This window comes from Hypanus sabinus, chromosome 1 (assembly GCF_030144855.1).
Source record: "Hypanus sabinus isolate sHypSab1 chromosome 1, sHypSab1.hap1, whole genome shotgun sequence".
In the NCBI taxonomy this organism is placed as follows: Eukaryota; Metazoa; Chordata; class Chondrichthyes; order Myliobatiformes; family Dasyatidae; genus Hypanus; species Hypanus sabinus.
Window position 1 is genome coordinate 209,227,165 of NC_082706.1, and position 27,100 is coordinate 209,254,264.

Below are 27,100 nucleotides of genomic sequence, written 5' to 3' on the forward strand. Positions count from 1 at the left end.
TTGTCTACTGGAAATGGCACTAAACAATCCTGAATCTTCAAAATAAACTTTTCTAAACTCTACAAGTAACAGCTTCCATGATCTCAAGCTTTGTATTTCCTCTTGAAGATCCTGATTTTATAAATGTTTCTCATGTAAAGGTGCGTATTTATCAAAAGCATTAGAAACGCAGAATCAGGTTTGTTAGCATTGATTTATCTGATGTGATATGAGTTTTTTACAATGGCAGTACGGTGCAAACTTGTTAAATCACAAAGGGGAGTTCAGCAATTCAGAAATCTGATTGTGGAGGGGAAGATGCTGTTAAACTTGAACCAGCTCATTCACACTCAACCGTCCCCATGTATCCAACAAATTAAACAATGTTCCTCTGGGCCAAGTGACAACGCAGAACAAATAACTCACACACAACCGTCCCTATGTATATCACCAAACAAAAATACATCTCTCTGGACCAGAGTGACAACACAGTACATATAACTCACACACAACCGTCCCTATGTATATCACCAAACAAAAATACATCTCTCTGGACCAGAGTGACAACACAGGACATATAACTCACACACAACCATCCCTATGTAGATCACCAAACAAAAATACATCTCTCTGGACCAGAGTGACAACACAGTACATATAACTCACACACAACCATCCCTATGTATATCACCAAACAAAAATACATCTCTCTGGACCAGAGTGACAACACAGTACATATAACTCACACACAACCATCCCTATGTAGATCACCAAACAAAACTACATCTCTCTGGACCAGAATGACAACACAGTACATATAACTCACACACAACCGTCCCTATGTATATCACCAAACAAAACTACATCTCTCTGGACCAGAGTGACAACACAGTACATATAACACACACACAACCATCCCTATGTATATCACCAAACAAAACTACATCTCTCTGGACCAGAGTAACAACACAGTACATATAACTCACACACAACCATCCCTATGTAGATCACCAAACAAAACTACATCTCTCTGGACCAGAGTGACAACACAGTACATATAACTCACACACAACCATCTCTATGTATATCACCAAACAAAACTACATCTCTCTGGACTGAGTGACAACACAGTACATATAACTCACACACAACCATCCCTATGTATATCACCAAACAAAACTACATCTCTCTGGACCAGAGTAACAACACAGTACATATACCTCACACACAACCGTCCCTATGTATATCACCAAACAAAACTACATCTCTCTGGACCAGAGTGACAACACAGTACATATAACACACACACAACCGTCCCTACGTATATGACCAAATGAAACAATGTTCCTCTGGACCAGGGTACACAACACAGTACATATACCTCACACACAACCGTCCCTATGTATATCACCAAACAAAACTACATCTCTCTGGACCAGAGTGACAACTCAGTACGTATAACTCAGGCACACATAACACAGAGAGCAATATTACCACTAGTGAATTAACAAATAATAAGATGCATTTACTGTACAACACAAATTAAAAAGTGAACAGTATAAAGCTACTGGCGCTTCACACATATTGATGAGAGCTGTGTGGTGGCAGGAAGTTCAGTAATCTCACATCCTGGGTAAGAAGGTGCTTCCCATGCTACCAGTACCTCCTGCCTGATGTTAGGGGGTCAAGGAGAATGTTGGGAGGGACCATTGACAATGTGTGACCGCACTCTGGATAATGATCTCAGCTGGGTGGACCCGTGTCCTTAATGATCCTCCCAGCAGTTGCAATCCTTGGTGGGGTCTGGCAGTTGCAATTTCCATGCCAGACAGTGATGCAGCTGATCCACTCTCGATGGTGCCCCTGTAATTTTGGTAAGAATGGGGGTGGGAGCCTTGCTCGCTTCAGTCTGCTCAGGATGAGCTGCTGTGCTTTCTCAGCTGAAGAGGAGGTGTGGAGGCACCAGGTGAGATCATCCATTACAAGCACAAAAACTTGGTGTCCTGACTTGCTCAACGGCCAAGCTGTTTACGTGCAGTGAGAAGTGATCAGTCTGCATCTTCCTAAAGTCCACAGTCACCTCTTTAGTCATACGTAGAATAATTATAAATTCTTTAAATCGAACAATTATGACTACAGATTGCTTTGCCCTTGACTGTGATGAGGTGATTTACTATAGAAAATAATCACATTCGAATTGAGATACATATCTGTATTCTGCATTGTTTGATTTTGCAATTCTTTTGCTAGTTCCAAGGCTGTCATGATTCAGGGAGTTCTCAACCAATTCAGTAATGTGAATTGTACACAAATAATTTTCAATAGAAGCTGCTAGATATTGGTTTTTAGAAACTTACAATGTAGATTTAAACCTTCATGCCTGTACCAGACCTAGTTGTTCTACGCTCTTTATATTGCCAACATTCTGTAAGCTCCTTATTCCACAGAATTGTGCATTTAATTCTAGAATTAAAGAAAAACTCCTCTCTGAAACAGTTGTTATTGGACCTTGATTGAATTTGATGTCTTTGAACCACTTGCCAAAATCTTCACCTTGAAACCCTCTACCTTGTCACCTCTTGAATAAGCTAAAATTCAAACAATGTAAATTTGTCAGATCTGCAAACTTCTTGAGAATTTCTGATCAGTAACTAAATATGAGTAAATAATTAAATTATTACACCTGTCTAAGTGTGGACACTTTACCCAGTTGTTCTGGGTATTTCCTTTCAATTAATTACTTTATATTCTCCACACAAATTATAAACCATAGAACATGGAACAGTACAGCACAGTGCAGGGCTTTCAGCACAAGATGTTGTGTTGACCTTTTATCCGACTCTCAGATCTAATCCCTTCCCTGTCACGTAACCTTCAATGTTTCTGTCATCCATATGCCTATATAGGAATCTCTTAAATCTCTTTAGTGTGCCTGCCTCTATCACCACCGCTGGCAGGGTGTTCCATGCACAAGCCTCTCTGTGTGTAAAACAAGTGACCTCTGACATCTCCCCGATACTTCCCTCCAGTCACCTTAAAATTATGCTCTCTCACATTAGCCATTTCTACCCTGGGGGAAAATTCTCTGACGATCCACTCTATTTATGCCTCTTATCATCTTTTACACCTCTTGTACTCCTCATCTTGAAAATCTCTACCTTATCATCCTTTGGAAAAGCTAAATTGCATACTTAATATAGGTTTGTCAGAGCTGCAAACCTTTAAAGAATTTTCATTCGGTAACTGAAGAGGAATACATCTGGCCAGCGGTGTAGTGGCACCTGTACCGGACTTTGAGGTGAGTGGTCCGGGCTTCGAACCTGGCCAGCTCCTTGCATGCTTTCCATCCATGTTCAGTTGAGCATCGAGCAGGCAACTCAACCCTGTAAAAACAGACAAAGGCTAAAGAAACAGCAAGGTTGCCTCCTGATGTGCCAGTGAGGTGCAGAAGGATATCACGTATTATATTATAACTGATGAAGAAACTTTTGGTTATTACGGGTAGCTAAGTACGGACATTTTATATAACTGGATTGGCTATTCACTTTCAATTCATTATTTTATATTCTCATATTTCTAATATTTGTAAATGTTGCTGTCATTGCCTTTTAAATATCAGTGATTTTTTTCTTAATTTTAAAGGGGTGGTGTAGCACTTTGCCTGAATTTTCAGGGACGACGGAATGGAGAAGCACTTGTGAGGTTCATCAATAATGAACACAGAGACCTGGCACTACAGAGGCATAAACATCACATGGGCAGTCGATATATTGAGGTAGGCCAACATCTTAGCTTGCTTGAGTTTGAATTGCCAGTCAGGGAAAACCACTTTCAGGAAAATATGGCTGTCGGCGGCCCATGGCACATGGTATTCCCAAGTGGACTGCCTGAGCCTGCAGACCATGCAAGAGTGGTTGAAGTGGTACATTAATATCATGAAATCTCACTATTTCCAAAGCAGAAGGAATAATGGTGTCGACTAGTTTCTCAACAGGGAGCAACGCAGAAATCAGAAATGCAGGATTCCCTAAAGGTTAACTTGCAGATTGAGTCAGTGGTGAGGAAGGCAAATGCAATGTTAGCATTCATTTCAAGAGGACTAGAATATAAACCCAAGCTGTAATGCTGAGGCTTTATAAGACATTGACCAGACTGCACATGGACTATTATGAGCAGTTTTGGGCCCCTTACCTAAGCAAAGAGGGTGGTGAATCTGTGAAATCCATAGCTACAGGCAGCCATGGAGGCCAAGTCATTAGGTATATTTAAAGCTGAGGTTGATAGGTTCTTGATTAGTAAGGGTGTTAAAGTTTACAGGGAGAAGGCAGGAGAATGGGGTTGAGAGGGATGATAAATCAGCCATGACGGAATGATGGAGCAGATTTGATGGGCTGAATGGCCTAATTCTGCTCCAATATCTTATAGTCTCATGGACCGTGAGGGACTACCATGGTACATTAATTTTCTAGTGATAACTCTCATTTCCCAAGGCCTTCCTTAATTCCTTTTCCTCAGGCTTGCTCAAGGTGTTTCTTTCTTTTTCCACTATTTTTATTAAATTTCATATGCACAAATACAGAATTCATAAGGATTCTTATCTACACCCACTACCAAGACAAAGACAAAGCTGGTTGGTTAAAAAAAAAACAAGCGAAAAAAATAGTGTTTTATAATAGTAGCCGAGATCTATATTTTAATAACAATAACAATTCAAAGATTTTTTAAATAGTTCAGAAAGGGTTCCCATAGCATTTGAAAATCTTGGTTAGAATCAGAAATCAAACAACAAATCTTCTCTAAATTTAAACATGACATAACATCGCATAACCATTGAGCATGTGTAGGGGGAGAACCTCCTTCCATTTAAGCAAGATCACCCTTCCTAGCCATAAGAAATATAAAAGCCAGTACCCGTGAATGAGAAGGCTCCAAAATTATAGCTCTCTCCTCAACAATACCAAATAAGGCAGTCAAAGGATTGGGCTTAAAATTAAATTTAAAAAGTACAGGAAATTTTGGAATACATCTTTCCAATATTTTTCAAGGCTTGAACATGACCAAAACATACGAATTAATGAAGACTCTCCATTATTACAACTGTCACAATAAGGAGATATATCTGTAAAAAATGAGAGAACTTGTCTTTTGACATATGAGCCCTATGTACCACTTTAAGTTGTAGGAAGGAATGATGAGCACATAATGATGAAGAATTAGCCATTTTGAAAATAGCCCTCCAGGTCTCATCAGATATTGAAGTCTGTAAATCCTTTTCCCAATCTTTTTTTTAATTTTGTCTAAAGGAGCCATTTTCAATCCCAACAACAGACCATAAATTTAAGAAATTGAGCCATTATCAAAATTAAATTTTCAAATTAAAAATTACATTTATTATGTTCTTATCCGGGTTGGTAGGAACTATATGTAGTTTAGATCTTAAAAAACCTCTAATCTGTAAACACTAAAAAAAAAGATATTTAATAGGTTATATTTCACTGAGAGCTGCTCAAAAGAAGAGAGATTCCCTCCAACAAACAGATCCTGAAATCATTTAATACCTAATCTATCCCATTCTCTAAAAAACAGATCAGTCGTAGATGGTTTAAAAAAAATTAGAAAAAATAGGTATAGAAATGGAAAATCTCAATAAACCGAAATGTTTTCTAAACTGTAGCCAGATCCTCAAAGTGTGTTTAACCACCAAACTGTCAGTTAAATTATTTAAAGATAAAGGAAGAGAGGATCCAAGAAGAGAAATAATAGAAAATTTCATAACAGAGTTGGCTTCCAAAAAGAACCATATTGGACAATCCTCATGATTAATATAATATAATCAGAACATAAGATTTTGTATGTTAATTGCCCAATAATATAACCTAAAATTGGCCTCCATTCTTTTTAATTTTTTGAAGGTGGGCTTTATTTAATCGAGGTTTTCTGCTCTTCCATATATAGGAAGAAAGAATTGAATCGAAAGAATCAAAAAAAAGACTTAGGAATAAAATCATGTACAACTTGAAAAAGATATATAAATTTAAGTTAAATATTCATTCTAATAGAATTGATTCGACCAATCAATGATAAAAAAGAGAGGTGACCAATTAGAAAGTGTCTTTTTCACATAATTCATTAAGGTTAGAAAATTTTCTTTGAATGATCTTTATAGTTCTTAGTGATTGTTACCCCCAAATATGTAAACTGTTCTCTTACAATTTTAAAAGGAAGGTTAATATTGGTTGGTATCAAATTATTTAAAGGAAACAATTCACTCTTATGTAAATTCAATTTATATCCTAAAAACTGACTGAAATTAGTCAGTGAAAGAAACACAGAGGGTAAAGAAGTTGCAACATTAGATATAATAAGCAATAAGTCATCAGCATAAGAAGATCATATTTAGTTTTAATTTCAATACATCTTTTATATATAGTTCAGGGTCTGGTGCCAAAGCATATTTCTGGTCTAGTTGTTTTAATTGATTAACTAAATCAGTTCTCTCTTTATTAGCTTTTTTCTTAATATATGCAGTATAGGAGATAATTTGTCCTCTAATATATGCCTTAAAAGCATCCTAAATAATAAGACTAGAAGTCTCTTCCAACGAATTTTCTGAAAGAAAAAGAGTAATTTGATTCTCCAGAAATTTTAGTAAGTCCTTATTCAGATAACAAAGTTAAATTAAAATGCCCGGATCTGTTCATATAAGTGAAACCAGGAAGATTTAAAGATAGAAATACAGGAGAATGGTCAGATACAGCTATTTCCTTATATTCAATGGATAGAACTAATGGAATCATTTGACTAGCAATAAAAAAAAAACCAAACCTGGTATGGGAATGATGGACATGAGAGAAAAATGAATACTCCCTTTCTGTGGGGTGAAAAAATCGCTAGACATCAACAATATCACACTTCATTAGAAAGGATTGAATAAATAAAGCTGATTTATTAAGTGTGGATGATTTAAGAGAAGAATGATCTAATACTGGGTCTAGACAATAATTAAAATCTCCTCCCATCACTAAAAAATAAAAACTCAAATCTAGCAGGAATGAAAAGAAACGCTCAAAAATTCCTGGGCCATCCACATTGGGAGTGTACACATTAGCAAATACAATTAATTTATTATCTAGTTTACCTGACACTATGACAAATCGCCCATTAAATATCACAATATCTAATGAAGTGTGATATTGTTGACGTCTGACATTTTTTCACCCAGCAGAAAGGGAGTATTCATTTTAACTTTATGTTAAACAAAAGAAATTGTATTATCTATAAAAATCGAGACTCCTCAAAATTTTGCTCTGAATGAAGAATGAAATTGTAGACCCCTGCACTGATTATAAAGGCATGCGTTGTCACAACTACGTACATGTGTTTCTTGTAGAAAAATAATGGGGGCCCGTAACTTTTTAATATAAGCAAAAATCTTATTCCGTTTTACAAGATGATTTAACCCTTTCACTTTAAAACTAAGTAAATTAATATTTCGATCCATTATAAATTCGCCTTCCTGGCCATCACATCTCACGGTACATCTCAGCCACCCAGTCTGCCGGAACTGAATTGATGTGTAATCCATTTCCAAATAATCCAATGATCACCACGTAGCATGGCTTCAGAAGAAAATGTCTCTTTTTGCAGTCTCCAAGCATAATCTTTCTTCAGAAAGCTACAACTTAAGCTGGACTTGTGATACTTTTGCTTATGATGTAATGAGGATGTCTAGATGAGCAGTGTGATACTGAATACTGGGGTTTATAAATCTGGGGGTGAAGCAGAATAGCTGGGGGGCAGTAACTAGAATCTGGTTATCCCCTGTTGATTTCTGATGCTTTTAATCCAAAGTTCCTTCGGACATCAGGAAAGAGGCACAAAACTTATTGCTTCACAATTGTTTTATTAAGCATTGATAGAACATTAAAATTGAAAACAGTGATAGAGGTCTAGTAAGTGAAGAAAGAGAGAAGCAAAGATGGCACTGCTGTGTAGATAGTTATTTTAATACCCATAGATAAGAAACATCCCATTCAAATTTGTAAATAAGAGTCAGCCAATCAGAAAGCTGCTATTGAAACAATGCAGCACCAGAAAAGCTTCCAGAGTTTTCCAGAATGGTACAAAAGTAACCACTAGGGAGCACACAGAACAACTGTATACACACTGTGATCACTCGGGAGCACGCTGAACAACTTTATATACAAACAGTGATCACTAGGGAACACACTGAGCAAATGTATATACATACTGTGACCACTAGGAAATATACTAAACAGTTACATGTGTATAAGTAGTTATATAAAATTCAAGTAGGCAATAAATTGTTAAACTGCAAAGAAAAGCTTCTTCCTTTATCCTCTGCCTATCACCTCCTCTGGTCCCTTCCTCCTTCCCTTTCTGCCATGGTCACTGTCAGATTTCTTCTTCTCTAGCCGTTTGCCTTTTGCACCTATCACTTCCCAGCTTCTTATTCCCACCCCCCCCCCCCCAGCAAACTGGCTTCACATATCACATGCCAGCTTCTTAATCCCCCCGCCCAACACAACAACACAATCCACCTGGCCTAAGCTATCACCCCACAGATTCTTAATCCACCCCCATCTGGATTCATTTATCGCTTGCATCTTCTTAATCCTTTCCCCCATACAATCCACCTGGCCTAACCTATCACCTGCCAGCTTGTCCTCCTTCCTCTCTCCCACCTTCTTATTCTGGTGCCTTCCCCCTTTTCTCCCATCCAGATCAAGCATCTCGGCTCGAAGTATCGCTTGTTTATTCCCTTCCATAGATGCTGCCTGATCTGCTGAATTCCTCCAGCATTTTGTGTGCACTGCTCTGGGCTTCCAGCATCTGTGCATTCTCTCATGCTTATCACGCAGAATTCACATGTTAATATTAAGCATTTTATAGCAGAGTTATCAACTCAGCAGGTCAGCCAGCATCTATGGAGAGTAATAAACAGGCCAAAACTGTACTTTAGCATTTGTACCTGTAGTGCTTTTTACTGCATTGAAATGTGTTAAGTGTAAATTATAGGATTGAAAAAAACTGATAAAGAGCAGAGTAATTTGCTGTGCTTTTGTAATAAAATGCTGTAAGGAGTCCATAAGGCATAGGAGTAGAATTAAGAGAATTGGCCATCGAGTCTGCTCTGCCGTTCCTTCATGGCTGATTTAATTTCATTGTAATTGCCAGTTTATAAAGCAAATGTTTTAAGTGTTAACACAAACAACAAGGTGATCTCTAAATCACAAGGCCATTACAAATGAGAAAGGTAAAGTCTATTTTACTCAGCACACAAAAATTCTGGAGGGACTCAGTAATTTGAACCAAAGGAGATTGGAGGCCCAGTGCCTGTCTTGAAGTTGGACAGTTGGAGGACTGACCGGGTGGGTGTGAGGGAGGAACAGGGCTTGGTCTTGCTGTGGTTCTTTTGTTGCTTGTTGTGTTCTGTGTTGTTCTGCCGAGCATTGTGTGCTTGCTATGTTGGCGGCAGAATATGGGAAATCTCGAGGGCCGCTCCCAGCACATCCTTGGATGCTTTGGCTATCAACACAAGCAAAACATTTCTCACTGCATTTGGGTGTACATGTGATAAATCAATCTGAATCTGAATTGGAATCTGTTCCTCAAGATCCTATTCATGTCAACCTGAATCTGAAACATAACGTTTTGGGCTAAGACTGGAAAGGAACGGCCGAAGCCACATTAAGAAGTTGGGGAGAGGAGAGATAGTATAAGCTGGCAGTGATGGGTGAGACCAGGTGGGGGGGAGGGGATGAAGTGAGAAGCTGGGACATGATAGGTGGACGAAGTAAAGGGCTGAAGAATAAAGAATCTTGGAGAGAACAGCGAACGAAGGGAAAAGAGGGACAAAGAAAAAAGAAAATGTTAATTGTTTGCAAACACGAGGAAATCTGCAGATGCTGGAAATTCAAGCAACACACACAAACTGCAGGACGAAGGGTCTCGGCCCGAAACGTTGACAGTGCTTCTCCCTATAGATACTGCCTGGTCTGCTGTGTTCCACCAGCATTTTGTGGATGTTAATTGTTTATTGCTTTCCACAGATGCTGCCTAATCTGGTGAGTCCCTCCAGCATTTTGTCTGTATTGTTCTGGATTACCAGCATCTGCAAAATCTCTTGTGTTTGTCTGTAAAGCAAACGGACTTTCATTTGTTTGAGCACCAGGATATCGGAAAGCACTTTATAAACAATAAAATACTGTGTTGTGTTGAGGGGAATGCTCAGATCACACAATATCCTCATTGTTAACCTTTTAAAACAGGTATACAAGGCAACTGGGGAAGATTTTCTAAAGATTGCTGGAGGTAAAGAATATTTTATCCTTCATTATTAAAGCATCTACCTCAACCATTTTAACATTTTCCAAACCAGTAAAATTAGGTACCCAGGAAGTAACCCAATTTTTATCAAAGGAAAATCAGTTTGACTTATTAGGGATAAACTCTCATCACTGTGTGTAAGAATTTGTACATTCTGCACGTGACTGTGTGGATTTCAAAGTTCAAAATAAGTTTATTATCAAAGTACATAATGTCACCATATACAATCCAGAGATTCATTTCCTTGCGGGCATTTACAGTAAATACAAAGAAACACAATAGAATCAATAAAAATCCGCTCATAACAAGATAGACTAACGACCAATCTACAAAACACTGCAAATACAAAATAAATAAAAGAGAAAAAATATAAATAATCAGAATCAGGCTTAATATCGCTGGCCTTAGAACATAAGAAATAGGAGCAGGAGTAGGCCATCTGGCCCATCAAGCCTGCCCCGCCATTCAATAAGATCATTGCTGATTTGTCTGTAAACTCAGCTCCATCTACCTGCCTTTTCCCCATAACCCTTAATTTCCTTACTATGTAAAAATCTATCTAACTGTTTCTTAAATATATTTAGTGAAGAAGCCTCAACTGCTTCCCTGGGCAGAGAATTCCACAGATTCACCACTCTCTGGGAAAAACAGTTTCTCCTCATCTCCATCCTAAATCTTCTCCCTTGAATCTTGAGGCAATGTCCCCTAGTTCTCGTTATTTTACTTGTAATTGTAGATGCAGTACACTGCAATACATAATAAAACTAAACCATGGTAAGAAGTATATATATATATAAAAGTTAAATTAAATAAATAGTGCAAAAAGAGAAAATATGGTAGTGAGGTAGTGTCCGTGGGTTCAATTACCCTTCAGAAGTCTGAGGGCAAAGCGGAAAAAGCTATTCCTGAAATGTTGAGTGTGTCTTCAGGCTCCATTACCTCCTTCCTGATGTTAGCAATGAGAAGAGGCCATGTCAAGGTGAAGGGCGTCCTTAATGACAGATGCCACCTTTCTGAAGCATTGCTTCTTGAAGATGTCCTTGTTGCTGGGGAGGCATGTGCCCATGATGGAGCTGGCTGAGTTTAGAACTTCCTGCAGCTTTCTCGGATCCTGTGCAGTGGCTCCTGCATACCAGATGGTGATGCAACCAGTTAGAATGCTGTCCACAGTACATCCGCAGAAATAAATAAGCAATAAATATCAAGAACATGAGATGAATCTTTGAAAGAGCATCCGGGTTTTCTCTGAGTGCTCCAGTTTCCTCCCCCATTCTAAAAACATATTGGTTTCAGTTATTAAGTTGTGAACATGCTATGTTGATGTCAGAAACATGGCTATATTTGCAGACTGCTGCTAGCAGCCCCCAATGGCAGTTCATTATATGTTTCGATGTACATGTTTCCAATAAAGTTAATCTTTAATCTTTTATTGTCATTTGCTTTTGGATTTACTTGTGTTTTATTTTATGAACAATATTTTTTCATTTTTAGAGTCATAGAAAAATACAGCAGGCCCTTTGGCCCATCTAGTTTGTGCTGAACCATTTTAACTGTCTACTCCCATTGACCTGCACCGGAACCATAGCCCTCCATATCCCATCCATCCATGTACCAATAAGTTTCCCCTCATTTTCCCTGTAAACTTTTCACTTTTTGCCCTTACCCCATGACCTCGAGCTGTAGTCTCACCCAACCTTTGTGGAAAAAGTTTGTTTGCATTTGCCCTATCTATACCCCTCATAATTTTGTATACCTCTATCAAATCTCCCCTCAATCTTCTATGTTTCCTGGAATGAAGTCCGAACCTATTCAATCTTTCCTATAACTCAGGTCCTCCAGTCGCAGCAACATCCTTGTAAATTTTCTCTGCTGTCTTTAAACCTTATTTACATCATTCTTGTAGGTAGGTGATCAAAACTGCACACGATATTCCAAATTAGGCCTCACCAATGTCTTGTACACCTTCAACATAACATCCCATCCCCTGTACTCAGTACATTGATTTATAAAGGCCAAAGTACCAAAAGCTTTCTTAATGACCCCATCTACCTGCGATGCCACTTTCAATGAATTATGGACCTGTTTTAAGATATTAATTTTGCACTTACCAGGTACCTCCAACGAAGTAGCACAATTCCTATCAAAGGAACATCAAGTCATCATTCGAATGCGTGGTCTTCCCTTTGTGGCCACAGCAGAGGAGGTCCTGGCATTTTTTGGATCAAATTGTCCAGTAACAGGTGGAAAGGAAGGAATACTTTTTGTCAACTACTCTGATGGGAAGCCAACGGGCGATGCCTTTGTATTATTTGCCTGTGAGGAATACGCCCAAACTGCACTCAAGAAGCACAAGGGCTTGTTGGGGAAGCGCTACCTCGAGCTGTTCAGAAGCACAGCTTCTGAAGTACAACAGGTTAGTACTGTGGTGTTCCTCCATCATATCCAGCAATGACAGGAAACCTGTTAAACTGCAAAAGCCATTCCACTCTGTCAACATCAGAAGTTCAGGTGCAGTGCTACGAGCAGTTGACACAAACTGGGGTCTTCCTTGATTGCAGTGGATTACCATGATTTCTTCTGTGGCTTGTCATGTCCTTCGCTCCTCACAGAGCGTTACAGAACCACCTTCCTGGACATTGGATCTCACTGTTGATCTCACTCGCCCAGTCCGCCTTCTCTTACTAAGACAGGCAAGTCCTAGAGGTATCAAGCCCACCAGCTACCTTCACCTGGTTCAGCTGGCCTATCGAAGCAGTGTACCAGGGTATGGTAGCTGTCTTATGCAGAGCCAAAGGTGGGAGATGAGTGTTCAGTGGGACCAAAGGTGAATGAACTGCTTTGGAATGGACATGACAAGCCCTTTTCACCAGAGATGACACCCCTCCCTAGACACCCCATACAGCCCGGTTAGGGTTCATGCTGTACTGCTCTCTTTAATTATACTTTGGAGCACCACAAGCTACTTATTGAAGGTGATACAAAGTGCTAGAGCACTCAGCAGGTCAGGTAGTGTCTATGAATGGAATACACAGTCGAGACAAGACCCTTCATCAGAACATCAATTCCATAGAGCCCTCTCCATAGATGCTGATGAAGGGTGTCAGCCTGAAACATTTTGACTGTTTATTCCCTTCTGTCGATGCTCCCTGACCTGTTGAGTTCCTCTGGCATTTTGTATGTGTTGCTCTGGATTTTCAGCATCTACAGAATCTTTTGTGTTTATTGAGGTGCATGCTCCTTTCAATACTTTGTGAGATTGTTTGTCTTTGAACATTTGTATGTCTTCATGAACATGGTAAACTAACAATTGGGAAAATGATTTTCACTGTTTGTAGAACAAAGAACATGGAACAGCGCAGCACAATACAGGCCCTTCAGCCCATGATGTTGTGCGGAAATTTAACCTACTCTAAGATCAATCTAACCTTTCCCATGTAGCCCTCAGTTTTTATATCATCCATGTTTCTTTCTGAGAATTTCTTTTTTTTTTAATTAGTTTTTTTATACATTTTCTATATAACTACAGATTAAAAAACCCGGATCAAAATGAAGAACATTGATACAGTGCAAAAATATACAATAATAATATGATACAAAGAAAGATAATTGAGAAAGCACCCAAATTGAAGTCATGTAAACTTAGTATACTCCCCAAGCCCCGCAACAAAAAAAACTCCAGACCAACCACAACACAATCTAGAGAATATAAATCAGGACATTCAAACTGTAAGTACACTTAGCAACAGAAGATAATAATGTCTACTACCAAAAAAAAAGGAGCTGAAAGCAAGGGACCGAAAAAAAACCTTAGTTAAGAGGAAGGTTATGAAAGTACTCAATAAAAGGTCCCCAGACCTTATGGAACTTTGTATCCAAATTAAGAACTGAATAATGAATTTTTTCAAGGTCTAAGCAGGCCATAATATCGTTAAGCCATTGAGCATGTGTGGGCGGGGCAACATCTCTCCATCTAAGGAGGATTAAACGTCTAGCCAGGAGAGAGGCAAAAGATAATATTCGACACTTAGTCGAACTCAGACGTAAATCTGTCTCACCCCAGAAACCGAACAAAGCAATTAAAGGGTTAGGTTCTAGGTGGTGATTCAGAATACACGATAACGTTATGAAGACATCTTTCCAAAATTTCTCCAAGCTAGGACAAAACCAGTACATATGAATGAGAGAGGCCTCGCCCCTTTTGCATTTATCACAAAGCGGACTAATGTTAGGGTAAAATCGAGATAATTTAGATTTAGACTTACAGGCTCTATGAACAATCTTAAACTGTAAAAGGCAATGGTGAGCACAAAGAGAAGTTGAATTAACCGATTTGAGAATTGAGTCCCAAGTCTCATCAGATAAGGAGGTATTTAAATCATGCTCCCATGCCATTTTAATTTTATCCACAGGGGCACGTCGTAAGGCTGCTAATTTATCACGAATAAATGATATTAAACCTTTACCTAGTGGATTAATAGAAAGAAATAAGTCCATAACATTTTTCTCAGGCATTTCAAGGAAGTTAGGAATTAAAGGAATAATAAAGTATCTAATTTGGAGATATCTAAAAAAATTAGCATTGGGCAGATTGAATTTAGCAGAGAGCTGTTGAAAAGAAGCGAAGCGATTATCAATAAAAAGATCTTCAAAATGTCTAATGCCCTTCCTATACCAATCCTGGAATGTTGAGTCATACATAGTAAGTAAAAAAAGGTGATTATGTAAGATGGGGCTAGAAGAGGAAAAACCATGGAAACCATAAAATTTCCTAAACTGAGCCCATATATGCAAAGTGTGTCTAACAAGAGGATTAACTATTAATCTGGATAAACTACTAGGGAGTACAGAGCCAAGAAGTGCAGAGATAGATAATTCTTTAGTGGAGCTCAACTCCATTGCCACCCAATTAGGGCACTCGGGTTGGCCATGGAAAAAAGACCAAGAGGTAGCACAACGTATATTGGCTGCCCAATAATATAACCGAAAGTTAGGTAAAGCCATGCCACCCTCTTTTTTAGGTTTTTGGAGATAGACTTTATTAATTCTAGAGCGCTTCCACAGATATGACAAAATAATAGAGTCTAAGGAATCAAAAAAAGACTTGGGAATAAAAATTGGGATTGATTGAAATAAGTATAAAAGTTTAGGGAGAACATACATTTTAACAACATTAATACGACCTACCAAAGACATAGATAGAGGTGACCATTGTAACAGACTCTGTTTTATAGTATATGAAAGATTGGCAAAATTTTCATGAAAGAGATCTTTAAACTTCCTTGTGACTGTAATCCCAAGATAAGTAAATTGATTATGAACTACTTTAAAAGGGAGATCACAAAATGTCAATTCTTGTGCTTTATTAATTGGGAAAAGTTCGCTCTTATGTAAATTAAGTTTATATCCAGAGAACTGGCTAAACTGGTCAAGAAGTGAAAACATTGGAGGTAAGGATGTAGACGGATTTGAAAGAAAAAGTAATAAGTCATCAGCATAAAGAGAAACTTTATGCTCAACACCCCCTCTCCAAATCCCGGTCAATTCAGGACAATTTTGAAATGCTATCGCCAAAGGTTCTATAGCCAAATCAAAGAGAAAGGGACTTAAAGGGCATCCCTGACAGGTGCCACGTTTGAGGTTAAATAACTGGGATTTCTGAAAATTAGTTAAAACAGAGGCAGTAGGACACAAATACAGCAACTTGATCCAAGAGATAAAACTTTGACCGAAGTCAAATTTTTCTAAAACTGCAAAAAGGTAGTTCCACTCTATACGATCAAATGCTTTCTCCGCATCAAAGGAAATAACACATTCAGGAATCCCAGTTGGAGGTGAGTATAAAATGTTAAATAAATGCCGAAAGTTAAAAAAAGGAAGATGGTTTTTAATAAAATCAGTTTGATCATCAGAAATAATAGAGGGAATAACAGTTTCTAATCTATAAGCCAAAACTTTGGCCAAGATTTTAACATCAACATTAAGCAAAGAAGTCGGCCTATACGAGGAACACTCTGTTGGGTCTCTACCCTTTTTTAATAAAAGAATAATAGATGCCTCATTAAAAGAGGGTGGCAATTTGCCATAATTAAACGAGTCAGATAATACTGAGAGTAACTGAGGAGAAAGAAGTGAAGAGAATGATTTATAAAATTCTACGGGGAACCCATCAGGTCCAGGGGATTTCCCTGAAGACAATGCAGAAATTGCAAAAGATATTTCTTCTGATGATATAGGCGCATTAAGTTTGGCTTTAGAATCAAATGAAAGTGAAGGAATATTCAGATTATTTAAAAAATGATCAACAGAGATATTGTCATTCAAAGATTCAGAGGAATAAAGTCGAGAATAGAAATTTTTAAATGCGTCATTGATTTCTAAATGATCCGATGTAAAGTCTCCATTCTCCTTCTGGATCTTTGTAATATGTTGTTTGGCTTTGGAACGCCTCAGCTGATTGGCTAGAAATTTACCAGATTTGTCACCATGAATGTAAAAGCGACTCTTACTTTCAAGAAGTTGGCGTTTGACAGGTTGGGTAGACAGAAGATTAAATTTAGTTTGAAGATCTACACGCTTCTTGTATAGTTCAGGGTTCTTAGTTTGAGCATACAGTTGATCCAATTCTTTAATCTGATTGATGAGGTCTAATCGATCTGCACAGGACTTTCTATTAAGATTTGCTGTATAGGAGATTATTTGACCCCTCAAATATGCTTTCATGGCATCCCAGACAATCTGGGATGACACTTCAGGTGATGTATTGGTGTTAAAGTAAAAGGTTATCTGATCCTTAATAAATTTTAGAAAATCATCATCCAATAATAAAGTCAAATCAAACCGCCAGTGTTTATTCCTCTGAGGGAGACCAGGAAAATTTAAAGTCAGAGTAATTGGGGCATGGTCAGAAATCAGTATACTCTGATAATCACAAGAATAGACAAATGGAATGAGTTGATTATCGAGTAAGAAGTAGTCAATTCTAGTAAAGGTATGGTGAAGATGTGAAAAAAAAGAATAATCTCTCTCAGTAGGATGAAGGAAACGCCATATATCAGAGATACCATAATTTAGAAAGAAACGATTGAATAGCTAAGGCAGATTTAGTAGATGCTCTAGTAACAGAGGACGATCGATCCAAATTAGGATCTAACCAACAATTGAAATCACCACCCAGTATAAGAGAGTATGAGTTTAAGTCTGGTAGTGTGGAGAAAAAACGTTCAAAAAAATTAACATCATCAAAATTGGGAGGATACAGGTTTGCTAGTACAACTTTAGTATTATATAGTTTACCAGAAACAATAATAAAACAGCCATTTGTATCAGATATCTTATTATGGAGTTCAAAAGGAATATTTGAGTTAATAAGGATGGAGACCCCCCCCCCCCCAGCTTTGGCGGCAAAGGATGAATGAAAATGCTGACCCGCCCACTTTGACAGAAGCCGGGAGTTATCAAAACAACGAATATGAGTTTCTTGAAGGAAAGCAATGTCAGCTTTGAGTTGTTTAATATGTGAGAAGATCTTCCTTCTTTTAACAGGGTGATTCAATCCCTTTACATTCCAGCTCACAAATTTAAGTGTATTAACCATTATCAATTGTTAGTGCATAGAAGGCAGCAGGCATATAAAAAGTCAAGCAGTACAATAACAGTCTGGGAACAAAAATGTAAACAAAGATTCGTAGAATCAAAACAGAAATATGTCCTGAGTAACAAAGGAAAGCAAAAGAAACAGTGAGTAGTTTTGGAACTGGAGAATCCACCCCACCCTCGCAACCCAAAACTAGATGGCTACCAAAAAAAGCAGCTATCTCTACCAAAAAAATTAACCCAAATATGACTTCCAGTTCTGTGTCGTTAACAACAGTTCCGTATAAATACTATAGCAACTGGTAACTAGTTTATGCACTAGAAAACATAATTACAAATAGGAACAACTTCAACAGAAGTATAAAACATAATACAAAGAAAATCAGAAAACCAAAACTAACCTACCCGCGAAAAATTATAGAAGATTAAAAGGGAAAAAAAAAGGGAGGGAGAAAAGGGGGAAATTATAGATTCAAAGAGAGTACTTATCAACCATTTACAGAAAAAAAAGCAGAACTTAAACTATGAATCAACCAACACGGAGGCCTTCAATAAAGACTCCAAGCCTCCAAAACAAGTTTGAGTCAATTGTAGATCTCTATAGATAAAGTTATACAAGAATAAAATAGATTACACAAGTACAATCTAAACGTCCGCAGGGAAACATTAAACTTAGATTATCTATTTAGAAAAAACGCACCAAATCCAGTGAGAGATTGTCTACAGCCCTTAGAGTTTCAATAGATAATGTCTGAGTTATTCAAGTAAAGTCTGAGTCCGGAAAAAATAGCTTTACTACAAGAGGTATCTACCATTATCTACCATTTTAGAAGGTCAGGCCGGTTCCAAAGAAGACGGGATGGCCGGAAGACTTCCAACAAATGCCTCAGCCTCCTTCACTGATTTAAACCACTTATATTCTCCAGTAGTAAGCGTAACTCGGAGATCGGCTGGATTTCGAAGGGAGGGTCTAAGTCTACGGTCAAAAAGCACTTTCGTTACACCTTTAAACTCAGCACGCATCTTCAGAACCTGGGGGGCAAAATCCTCCACAAAACGAATGACTGAATTTTGAAAAGCAAAAGTACCTCTGCAGCGTGCCTCCATAATCAAACGGTTTTTCACCTGGTATCGATGAAAGCACAAAATTACTGGCCGTGGGCGGGAACCCAGAATTGCACGGGGAACGTAGATCCTTTGTGCCCTTTCAAGCTCAGGTGGAGTCGGAAAAAATTATTTCCCAAAAAATCTCACAGAGAAAATCGGAAAAAAATTTCACGGGGGAGCCCTGTTCGGTGGCCTCTGGCAAACCAAGAATTCGTAGATTGCAACGTCTGCTCCGGTTTTCAAGATCCACCATTTTGGAAAAAAGTTTACTGTTCTTCTCTTCTAGGCTGGAACAGAGAGTTTCAAGATATTGAACACGGCGTTTTAAATCTTCAGAAGTTGAGTCGATGCGAGATAAATGTTCAGCATGTTCGTCTACTCTAGCATTGATCCGAGCCAATTTGACATCAAGCTGTTTGAAAGAAGTTCTAAATTCCTTTAAAATATCTTGTCGATGCTATTCCAAAGCAGTGAGAATGTCAGCCAGCAAAGCCGTAGAAGTTACTTTTGGTAGCCATTATAAGATAGATGTGTTCGCAGGCAAGTAAAAGAGACCTAATAAAATACCTAACTAAGGTTTAAGAATGGAGACATATAATGCAAAGATAGGGAGAATGACAGAGCAAAAGTTCGGAGCAGCTAAACAATCGCCATCTTACCGGAAATTCCCTCTTTCTGAGAATTTCTTAAATGTTCCTAGCAGTCATTCCATGCACACTCCTACATTCCGTCATGACTGATTTATTATCCCTCTCAATCCCATTCTCCTGCCTTCTCTCCATAACTTTTGATGCTCTGACTAATCATGAATCTATCAACCTCTGCTTTAAATGGCATGGCTTCCACAGCCATCTGTAGCAATGAATTCCACAAATTCACCACCCTCTGGCTAAAGAAATTTCAAATCATCTCTAAGTAGAAGTCCTTCTATTCTGTGGCTGTGACCTCAGTTCCTTGACTCCATCACCACAGGAAACATTCTCTCCATATCCACACTATCAAGGCCTTTCAATGTTTCAATAAGATTCCCTTCATTCTTCTAAACTCCAGTCAGTACAGGCCCAGTGCCAGCAAACACTATTCATATAATAACCCTTTCATTCCTAGAATCATTCTCGTGAACCTCCTCTGGACCCTCTCCAATGCCAGCACATCATCTGTTAGATTGGGGGCCAAAAACTCCAAGCATGGTCTGATCACTGTCTTAAAAAGCCTCAGCATTACATCCTTGTTCTTATGTCCTAGTCCTCTCAAAATCAATGCTAGAATTGCATTTGCCTTTCTCACCACTCAACCTGCAAATTAGCCCTTAAGGAATCCTGCACATGGACCCCCAAGTCCCTTTGTGCCTCTGATTTTTGAATTTTCTTCCCATTTAGAAAATAGTCTATACCTTTATTCCTTCTACCAAATTGTATGACCAAACACTTCCTTAAACTATATTCCATTTGCCACTCCTTTGCCCATTTTCCCAATCTCTCCAAGTCCTTTGCAGATACTCTGCTTCCTCAACGCTACCTGCCCCTTCACCTGTCTTTGTATTGTCTGGGAACTTGATCACAAAGCTATCAACTTTGTCATCCAAATCATTAGCATATGACGTGAAAAGAAGCAGACCCAATACTGACCCTTGCAGCATACCACTAATCACCAGCAGCCAACCAGAATAGGCTCCCTTTATTTCCACTCTTTGCCTCCTGCCAATCAGCCATTGCTTTACCCTTGCTAGAATTTTCCCATAATACCATTGGCTCTTATCTTGTCAAATAGCCTCACTTGTGGCATCTTGACAAAGGCCTTCTGAAAATTCAGGTATACAACCCTACTGATTCTCCTTTGTCTATCCTGCCTGTTATTTCCTCAAAGAATTGAACGAATTTGTCAGGTAAGGTTTCTCCTTAAGGAAACCATGCTGACGTAGCTCTATTTTATCATGTGCCAAAGTACCTGAAATCTAAACGTCAGGCTCCAGAGTCAGGCCTATAATTTCCTTTCTTCCTTCTTAAACTATTGAGTGGCATTTGCAGTTTTCCTGTGTTCCAGATCCATGCTAGATTTTTGAAAGAGCATTACTAATGCCTCCACAATCTCTTCAGCTCCATCTTTCAGCACCCCGGCATGTAGTCTATCTGGTCCAGGGAACTTTTCTACCTTCAGGCTCTTCAGCTTCCTTCCCCTTAGTAATAGCAACTGTACTCACTTCTACCCCCTGATGCTTCAGATTTCTGGAAAACTGCCAGTGCCTTCCACAGTGAAGTCAGACGCAAAATACTTCTTTTGTTCTTCCGCCATTTTTTTTCCCCCATTACTACCTCTTGAGCGCCATTTTCCAGTGGTCTGATATCCACTCTCACCTCTCTTTTACTCTACTTTGAAAAAACTTTTGGTATACACCTACCTTCATATTTCATCTTTTCACTTTTTATGGTTTTTATAGCTGCCTTATGTTCTTTAAAACCTACCCAAACCTCTAACCTTCCATTATCTTTTTATATATTATTTGCCCTCTCTTTAGCTTTAAGCTCTCTTTGACTTCCCTTGTCACCCATGGTTGCCTCATCCAGCCTTTAGAAAACTTCTTTATCTTTCGGATGTATCTATCCCGTGCCTGCCATTGCTCCTGGAAACTCCAGCCACTGCTGTTTGGCTGTTCCACCGATTTAGTCCTAGCCTACTCACAGGACAATTTACAATGACCAATTAGCCTACTAACCGTAACGCCTTTGGACTGGGGGTGGAAATCCAAGCCCCCAGAGGAAACCTACGCGGTCATGGAGAGAACGTACAAACTCCTTACAGAGGACAGCAGAACTGAACTCTGAACTCTGACGCTCTGAACCATAATAGTGTTGCCCTAATCACCACGCTACCATGGCACCCTCTTGTGTAGACAAATATGGGAGGATGTCAAAGACAGGCTTTTTGTTACACCGAGAGTTGTGGCGTGCTGCCAGGGTTGGTGGTAGAGACAAATACATCAGGGACATTTAAGAGACCCTTAGATAGGCACATGGATGATAGAAAAATGGAGGGCTATTTAGAAGGAAAGGGTTAGATTGACCTTGGAGTAGGTTAAAAGGTTAGCACAACATCGTGGACCACAGAGCCTGCAGTGTGATGTTCTATGTAACATCATGTAACCAGCAAAATGAAGAAGGGTTCCACCCACCTTACTCATGGACTGTTTGTCCCACTCCCATCAGGGAGGAGGCTATGTAGCATCCACACCAGGACCACCAGGCTCAAAAACAGTTATTTTCCCCAAGCAGTAAAGCTGATCAACAACTCCACCCAGTAACCCACCCCATCACATCCCAACCACTACCACTTTATTACTTCCTGTCAGTCACCTTAGGTACAGACATTTCTGTGCCTAGCATCACTTTATTAATCTGAATACATAACTTATTGTATGTATTTATATTTATTTTGTTTTTTATTATTACTGTGTTTGTTTGGGTGGGGCGGGTGGAGATGCATCTCCACCTTTCCTCCGCCAGCCTGCAGGCCACCCTTGGGCAAGGTGTAGCACCTACTGTGCCCGCCCGATTAGGGTCACATGAAGTACATGGGATCAGGTGGTGGATGGCCGTATGAGCAGCGGGTGCATATCACAAGTCCTGGTTATGCGGTCCCTAATCTCCAGGCAATCTCTGAAGCGTATTGATAATGGCTGGGGACACCCGTCTTGTAAAGACACTGCCCAGAAGGCAATGGCAAACCACTTCTGTAGAAACATTTACCAAGAACAATCATGGTCATGGAAAGACCGTGATCGCCCACGTCGTATGACTCGGCTCATAATGGTGATGATTATAATGTGCTCTTTATATTATTGTGTTTTTTTTGTGCTGCATCTGATCTGGAGTAACCATTATTTCATTCTCCTTTACAACTGTGTACTGGAAATGACATTAAACTATTTGAATCTTGAATCTATTCACCGATGCATGTGATGATAAACTCAGCCTTGACTTTGCCTTCCACATCGATAGCACAAAATATTCCTTATTTGAATTCCACACAGGTCCTTAACAGGTACAGGTCAACACCCCTGATTCCCGTTGTCCCTGCTCCTATCGTTCCTGTGAGACCTCAACCATTTGTACCTTCTGCAAGTATTCGTGACTGTGTCCGTTTACGAGGCCTGCCCTACGCTGCCACAATTGACGATATTCTGCAGTTCCTGGGGGAATTTGTCTCTGATATTCGACCTCAAGGAGTGCACATGGTATTGAATCACCAGGTGAAGTAGTAAATCAAATTAAATAAAGTAATTTCAAAATTCTAAGTAAATTTTATTATTAGAATACATATGTACGCTATAATGAATCTCACCATAGACAACACAGAGATTCATTTTCCTGCGGGAATAATAACTATAACAGGATCAATGAAAGATCAGCCAGAGTGCCGAAGACAACAAACTGCGTAAATGCAAGTATAAATAAACAGCAATTGGCTAGGGTTAAATCGGGGGTTGCTGCGTCTCTGAATAAACAAATTGCATACAGTGACCTGGAGAGAAGTCATCTGGGTAGTGATAGACTGATCAGAGTGACGTGCAGTGCCAGTGCATGGTGCCAAGCAGGATACTGCCAGCATCTCATAATTTAGATTTTAACCAGCTTAGAGCCAATATGTACTCTGCAAGCTGCTGGGTGATACAGCTTGTTGGACGAGTTGAGCCTATTCAGAGCTAGATATAAAATAAAATAGAATATTTTGTACAATTATACAAAAACTTTGCTATACTTGAACAGTTGCTGGTAATCCAGCGAAACATACACGGAATGCTGGGGGTACTCCGCTGGTCGGGCAGCACCTATGGAGGGTAGTAAACACACAAGGTTTTGGACTGAGACCCTTCATCGGGTCCTGATGAAGCTGGAGCATTGTCAGCAGTTTTTGGGTCCTTATCGAAGAAAGGGTGTACTGGCATCGGTGAGGATCCAGAAGAGGTTCACGAGAATTATTCTGGGGATGAAAGGGTTAACATATGAGAAGCGCTTGATGGCTCTATCAAGAGTGAGGGGGGATCTCATTGAAACCTATTGAATATTGAAAACCTAGACAGAGTGGCACACACAAACTGCTGCAGGAGCTCAGCAGGCCAGGCAACATCCATGGGAAAAAGTACAGTCAGCATTTTGGGCTAAAACCCTTCAGAGTGGATATATGGCGAGAGTGTTTCCTATAATGGTGGGTGAGTCTAGGACCAAAGGACACAGCCAAGGAATACAGAGATGAGGAGAAATTTCCTTAGCCAGAAGGTGGTGAATCTGTGGAATTCATTGTCACAGACGGCTGTGGAGGCCAAGTTATTAGGTATGGTAAAGCGGAGGTTGACAGCTTTGTGTTTAATCAGGGGTCAAAGGTTACACAGAGAAGACAGGAAAATGGGGTTGAGAGGGATAATTAATCAGCCGTGATAAAACAGTGAGGCAAACTCGATAGGCCAACTGGCCTAATTCTGCTCCTGTGTCTTATAGTCTTATGGTCTCCAGCATTTTGTGTTTGCTATACTTCCCAGTTACTAAAGGCAAGGGCACATTTTTTGCTTCCGTTGTTGTCTATCTGGTCATAAACAGGGAGTCTCCTGCAGATGGTTCCAAGAATTCAGAGAAGTTTGGATGGGTGCTTGGATAGAAGGGTTCTGGATGTTGCTGGTGCAAGTTCAGATTGATGATCCTAGGCAGAAAGACAATCTGGGTTGAAGGCTCTGTTTCTCTACTGTAGCCCTCTATGACTCCTTCCTTCCACTAACCTGCAGGTCACTCTTGGGCCTGCTTAGGCCTCTCCAGTCAGGATCACGTGAAGTCATGGGAGCAGGTGGTGGATAGTCGTATGAGCAGCTGTTCTAGATTGAGTCAAGTCAGGTCAAGTCAAGTCACTTTTATTGTCATTTCAACCATAACTGCTACGTACAGTACATAGTAAAAATGAGACAACGTTTTTCAAAACCATGGTGTTACATGACAGTACAAAAACTAGACTGAACTACGTAAAAAACAAAAAAAAAACTACACTAGACCACAGATCTACTCAGGACTGCATAAAGTGCACAAAACAGTGCAGGCATTACAATAAATAACAAACAAGACAATAGGCACAGTAGAGGGCAGTAAGGTGGTGTCAGTCCAGGCTCTGGGTATTGAGGAGTCTGATAGCTTGGGGGAAGAAACTATTACATAGTCTGGTCCTGAGAGCCCGAACATTTCAGTGCCTTTTCCCAGATGGCAGGAGGGAGAAGAGTTAGTATGAAATGTGTGTGGGGTCCTTCATAACGCTGTTTGCTTTGCAGATGCAGCGTATAGTGCAAATGTCTGTGATGGCGGGAAGAGAGACCCCGATGATCTTCACAGCTGACCTCACTATCCGCTGCAGGGTCTTGCGATCCGAGATGGTGCAATTTCCGAACCAGGCAGTGATGCAGCTGCTCAGGATGCTCTCAATATGACCCCTGTAGAATGTGATGAGGATGGGGGTGCGGGTGGGAGATGGACTTTCCTCAGCCTTTACAGAAAGTAGAGACGCTGCTGGGCTTTCTTTGCTACGGAGCTAGTGTTGAGGGACCAGGTGAGATTCTCCGCCAGGTGAACACTGAGAAATTTGGTGCCACTTACACCATATGTGACCACTGACACCAGGCATACAGTCTCTGAAGAGTATTGATAACGGCTGGTGTCACCTGTCTCATAAAGACATTGCCCAGAAAAAGGTGATAGCTAACCAATTCTGTAGAAAAATTTGCCAAGAACAATCATAGTTATGAAACCATGATTGCCCACATCATTGGATATGGCATGTAATAATGATGATAATTATAAAGTGTTGGAGGGAAGTTTTGGGGGAATGTCAGACATAAGTTTTTTCACACAGTGAGCAGTGAGAGTAATAAATGCGATGCCAGGGGTGGTAATAAAGGTAAATACATTAGTGGCATTTAATAACTCTTAGCTACTAACTGGGATGATAGAACAATAGAGGATTATGTGGGAGGGAAGGGTTAGACTGATTTTAGAGTAGGTTAATATTAAGTTGATCTTAGAATAGGTTAAGAGGTCAGCACACCATTGTGGGCTGAAGGGCCTGCACTGTGCTGTCTGACGCTGGATGTTGGCCTGAAACATCAACGCTTTGCTCATTGCCTGACCTGCTGAGTCCCTCCAGCACTTTGTGTGTGTTACTCTGTACCGTGTTGCGATGTTCTATCATCTGTGATCGATGCCTCGAAAGTTGCATCTTGCTGTTTGCAGGGCCGCCCTTCAGGTGATGCCTTCATCCAGATGAAGACGTCAGATCGAGCGTTCCTGAGCTCTCAGAAATGTCACAAAAGGACAATGAAGGACAGATATGTTGAAGCATTCCAGTGTTCAGCTGAGGAAATGAACTTTGTGTTAATGGGTGGCACTTTAACTCGAAATGGCTTGTCACCTCCGCCATGTAAGTTACCATGTAAGTTTGCGTCCCTGTAAATGGTTCTCTATGCGGGGTCCTGGGAGGTGATTTATCTTGGATTCCCTGATTCAAAAGTCTTCTTCTTAAGCTCATCACACCATTGGGGCCTAGGCCGCCGATAGCAACCTGCAGAGTCCTCTGTTCTTGGCGGGAAGGTGATTGGTTCTGTGGTTTTAGCTTTCACTACACGACTTCATATATCTTCAGGGTGAATATCCTTCCTCTCCCAGAGATGAGGTCTTTGAAGCTTCTGTCAGTTTCTGTAGTTCTGTGTTTTATGAATGGGGTTACTAGATCCATGCCCAGCCCTCCTCCTTTCACAGGCAGGCTTGGGACCATCCATGGCAAAGTTATTCAAGAGGGAGGGAGGGAGGGAGGGAGGGAGAGAGAGAGAGAGAGAGAGATGTCTAGATTGTAGTGGCTTTGATTTACATTTGGGATGGGTTCTGTACTTCAGAAAACATTTTTAATATTATAAGATTTACGTGGATTTGAATGATCTTCTAAGTACCTGGCAATGACAGATTTGTGGAATTTGTTTGATTTGGAGAAATTTACAAAGAAACCTGTGCAGGAGAGTTTTTAAAGTGGAAAGGCATTGCACTGGGGC

The 27,100-nt window shown here is 39.8% G+C and overlaps 1 protein-coding gene across 7 annotated transcripts in view; it reads left to right on the forward strand.

Moving 5' to 3' along the window:
- The window catches only part of esrp1 (epithelial splicing regulatory protein 1), a 123,667-nt gene that overhangs the window by 51,114 nt on the left and 45,453 nt on the right, over positions 1-27,100 (forward strand). For 4 of the 7 annotated variants that reach the window (XM_059984918.1, XM_059984941.1, XM_059984909.1 and 1 more), the window contains 5 exons: positions 3,622-3,754; positions 10,272-10,314; positions 12,441-12,742; positions 23,057-23,275; positions 26,289-26,487. In XM_059984918.1, the coding sequence (XP_059840901.1) occupies positions 3,622-3,754; positions 10,272-10,314; positions 12,441-12,742; positions 23,057-23,275; positions 26,289-26,487 (896 nt within the window). The remainder of the gene's footprint in view (positions 1-3,621; positions 3,755-10,271; positions 10,315-12,440; positions 12,743-23,056; positions 23,276-26,288; positions 26,488-27,100) is intronic. The other 3 variants (XR_009514842.1, XM_059984926.1, XM_059984954.1) reach the window with 2 other exon arrangements.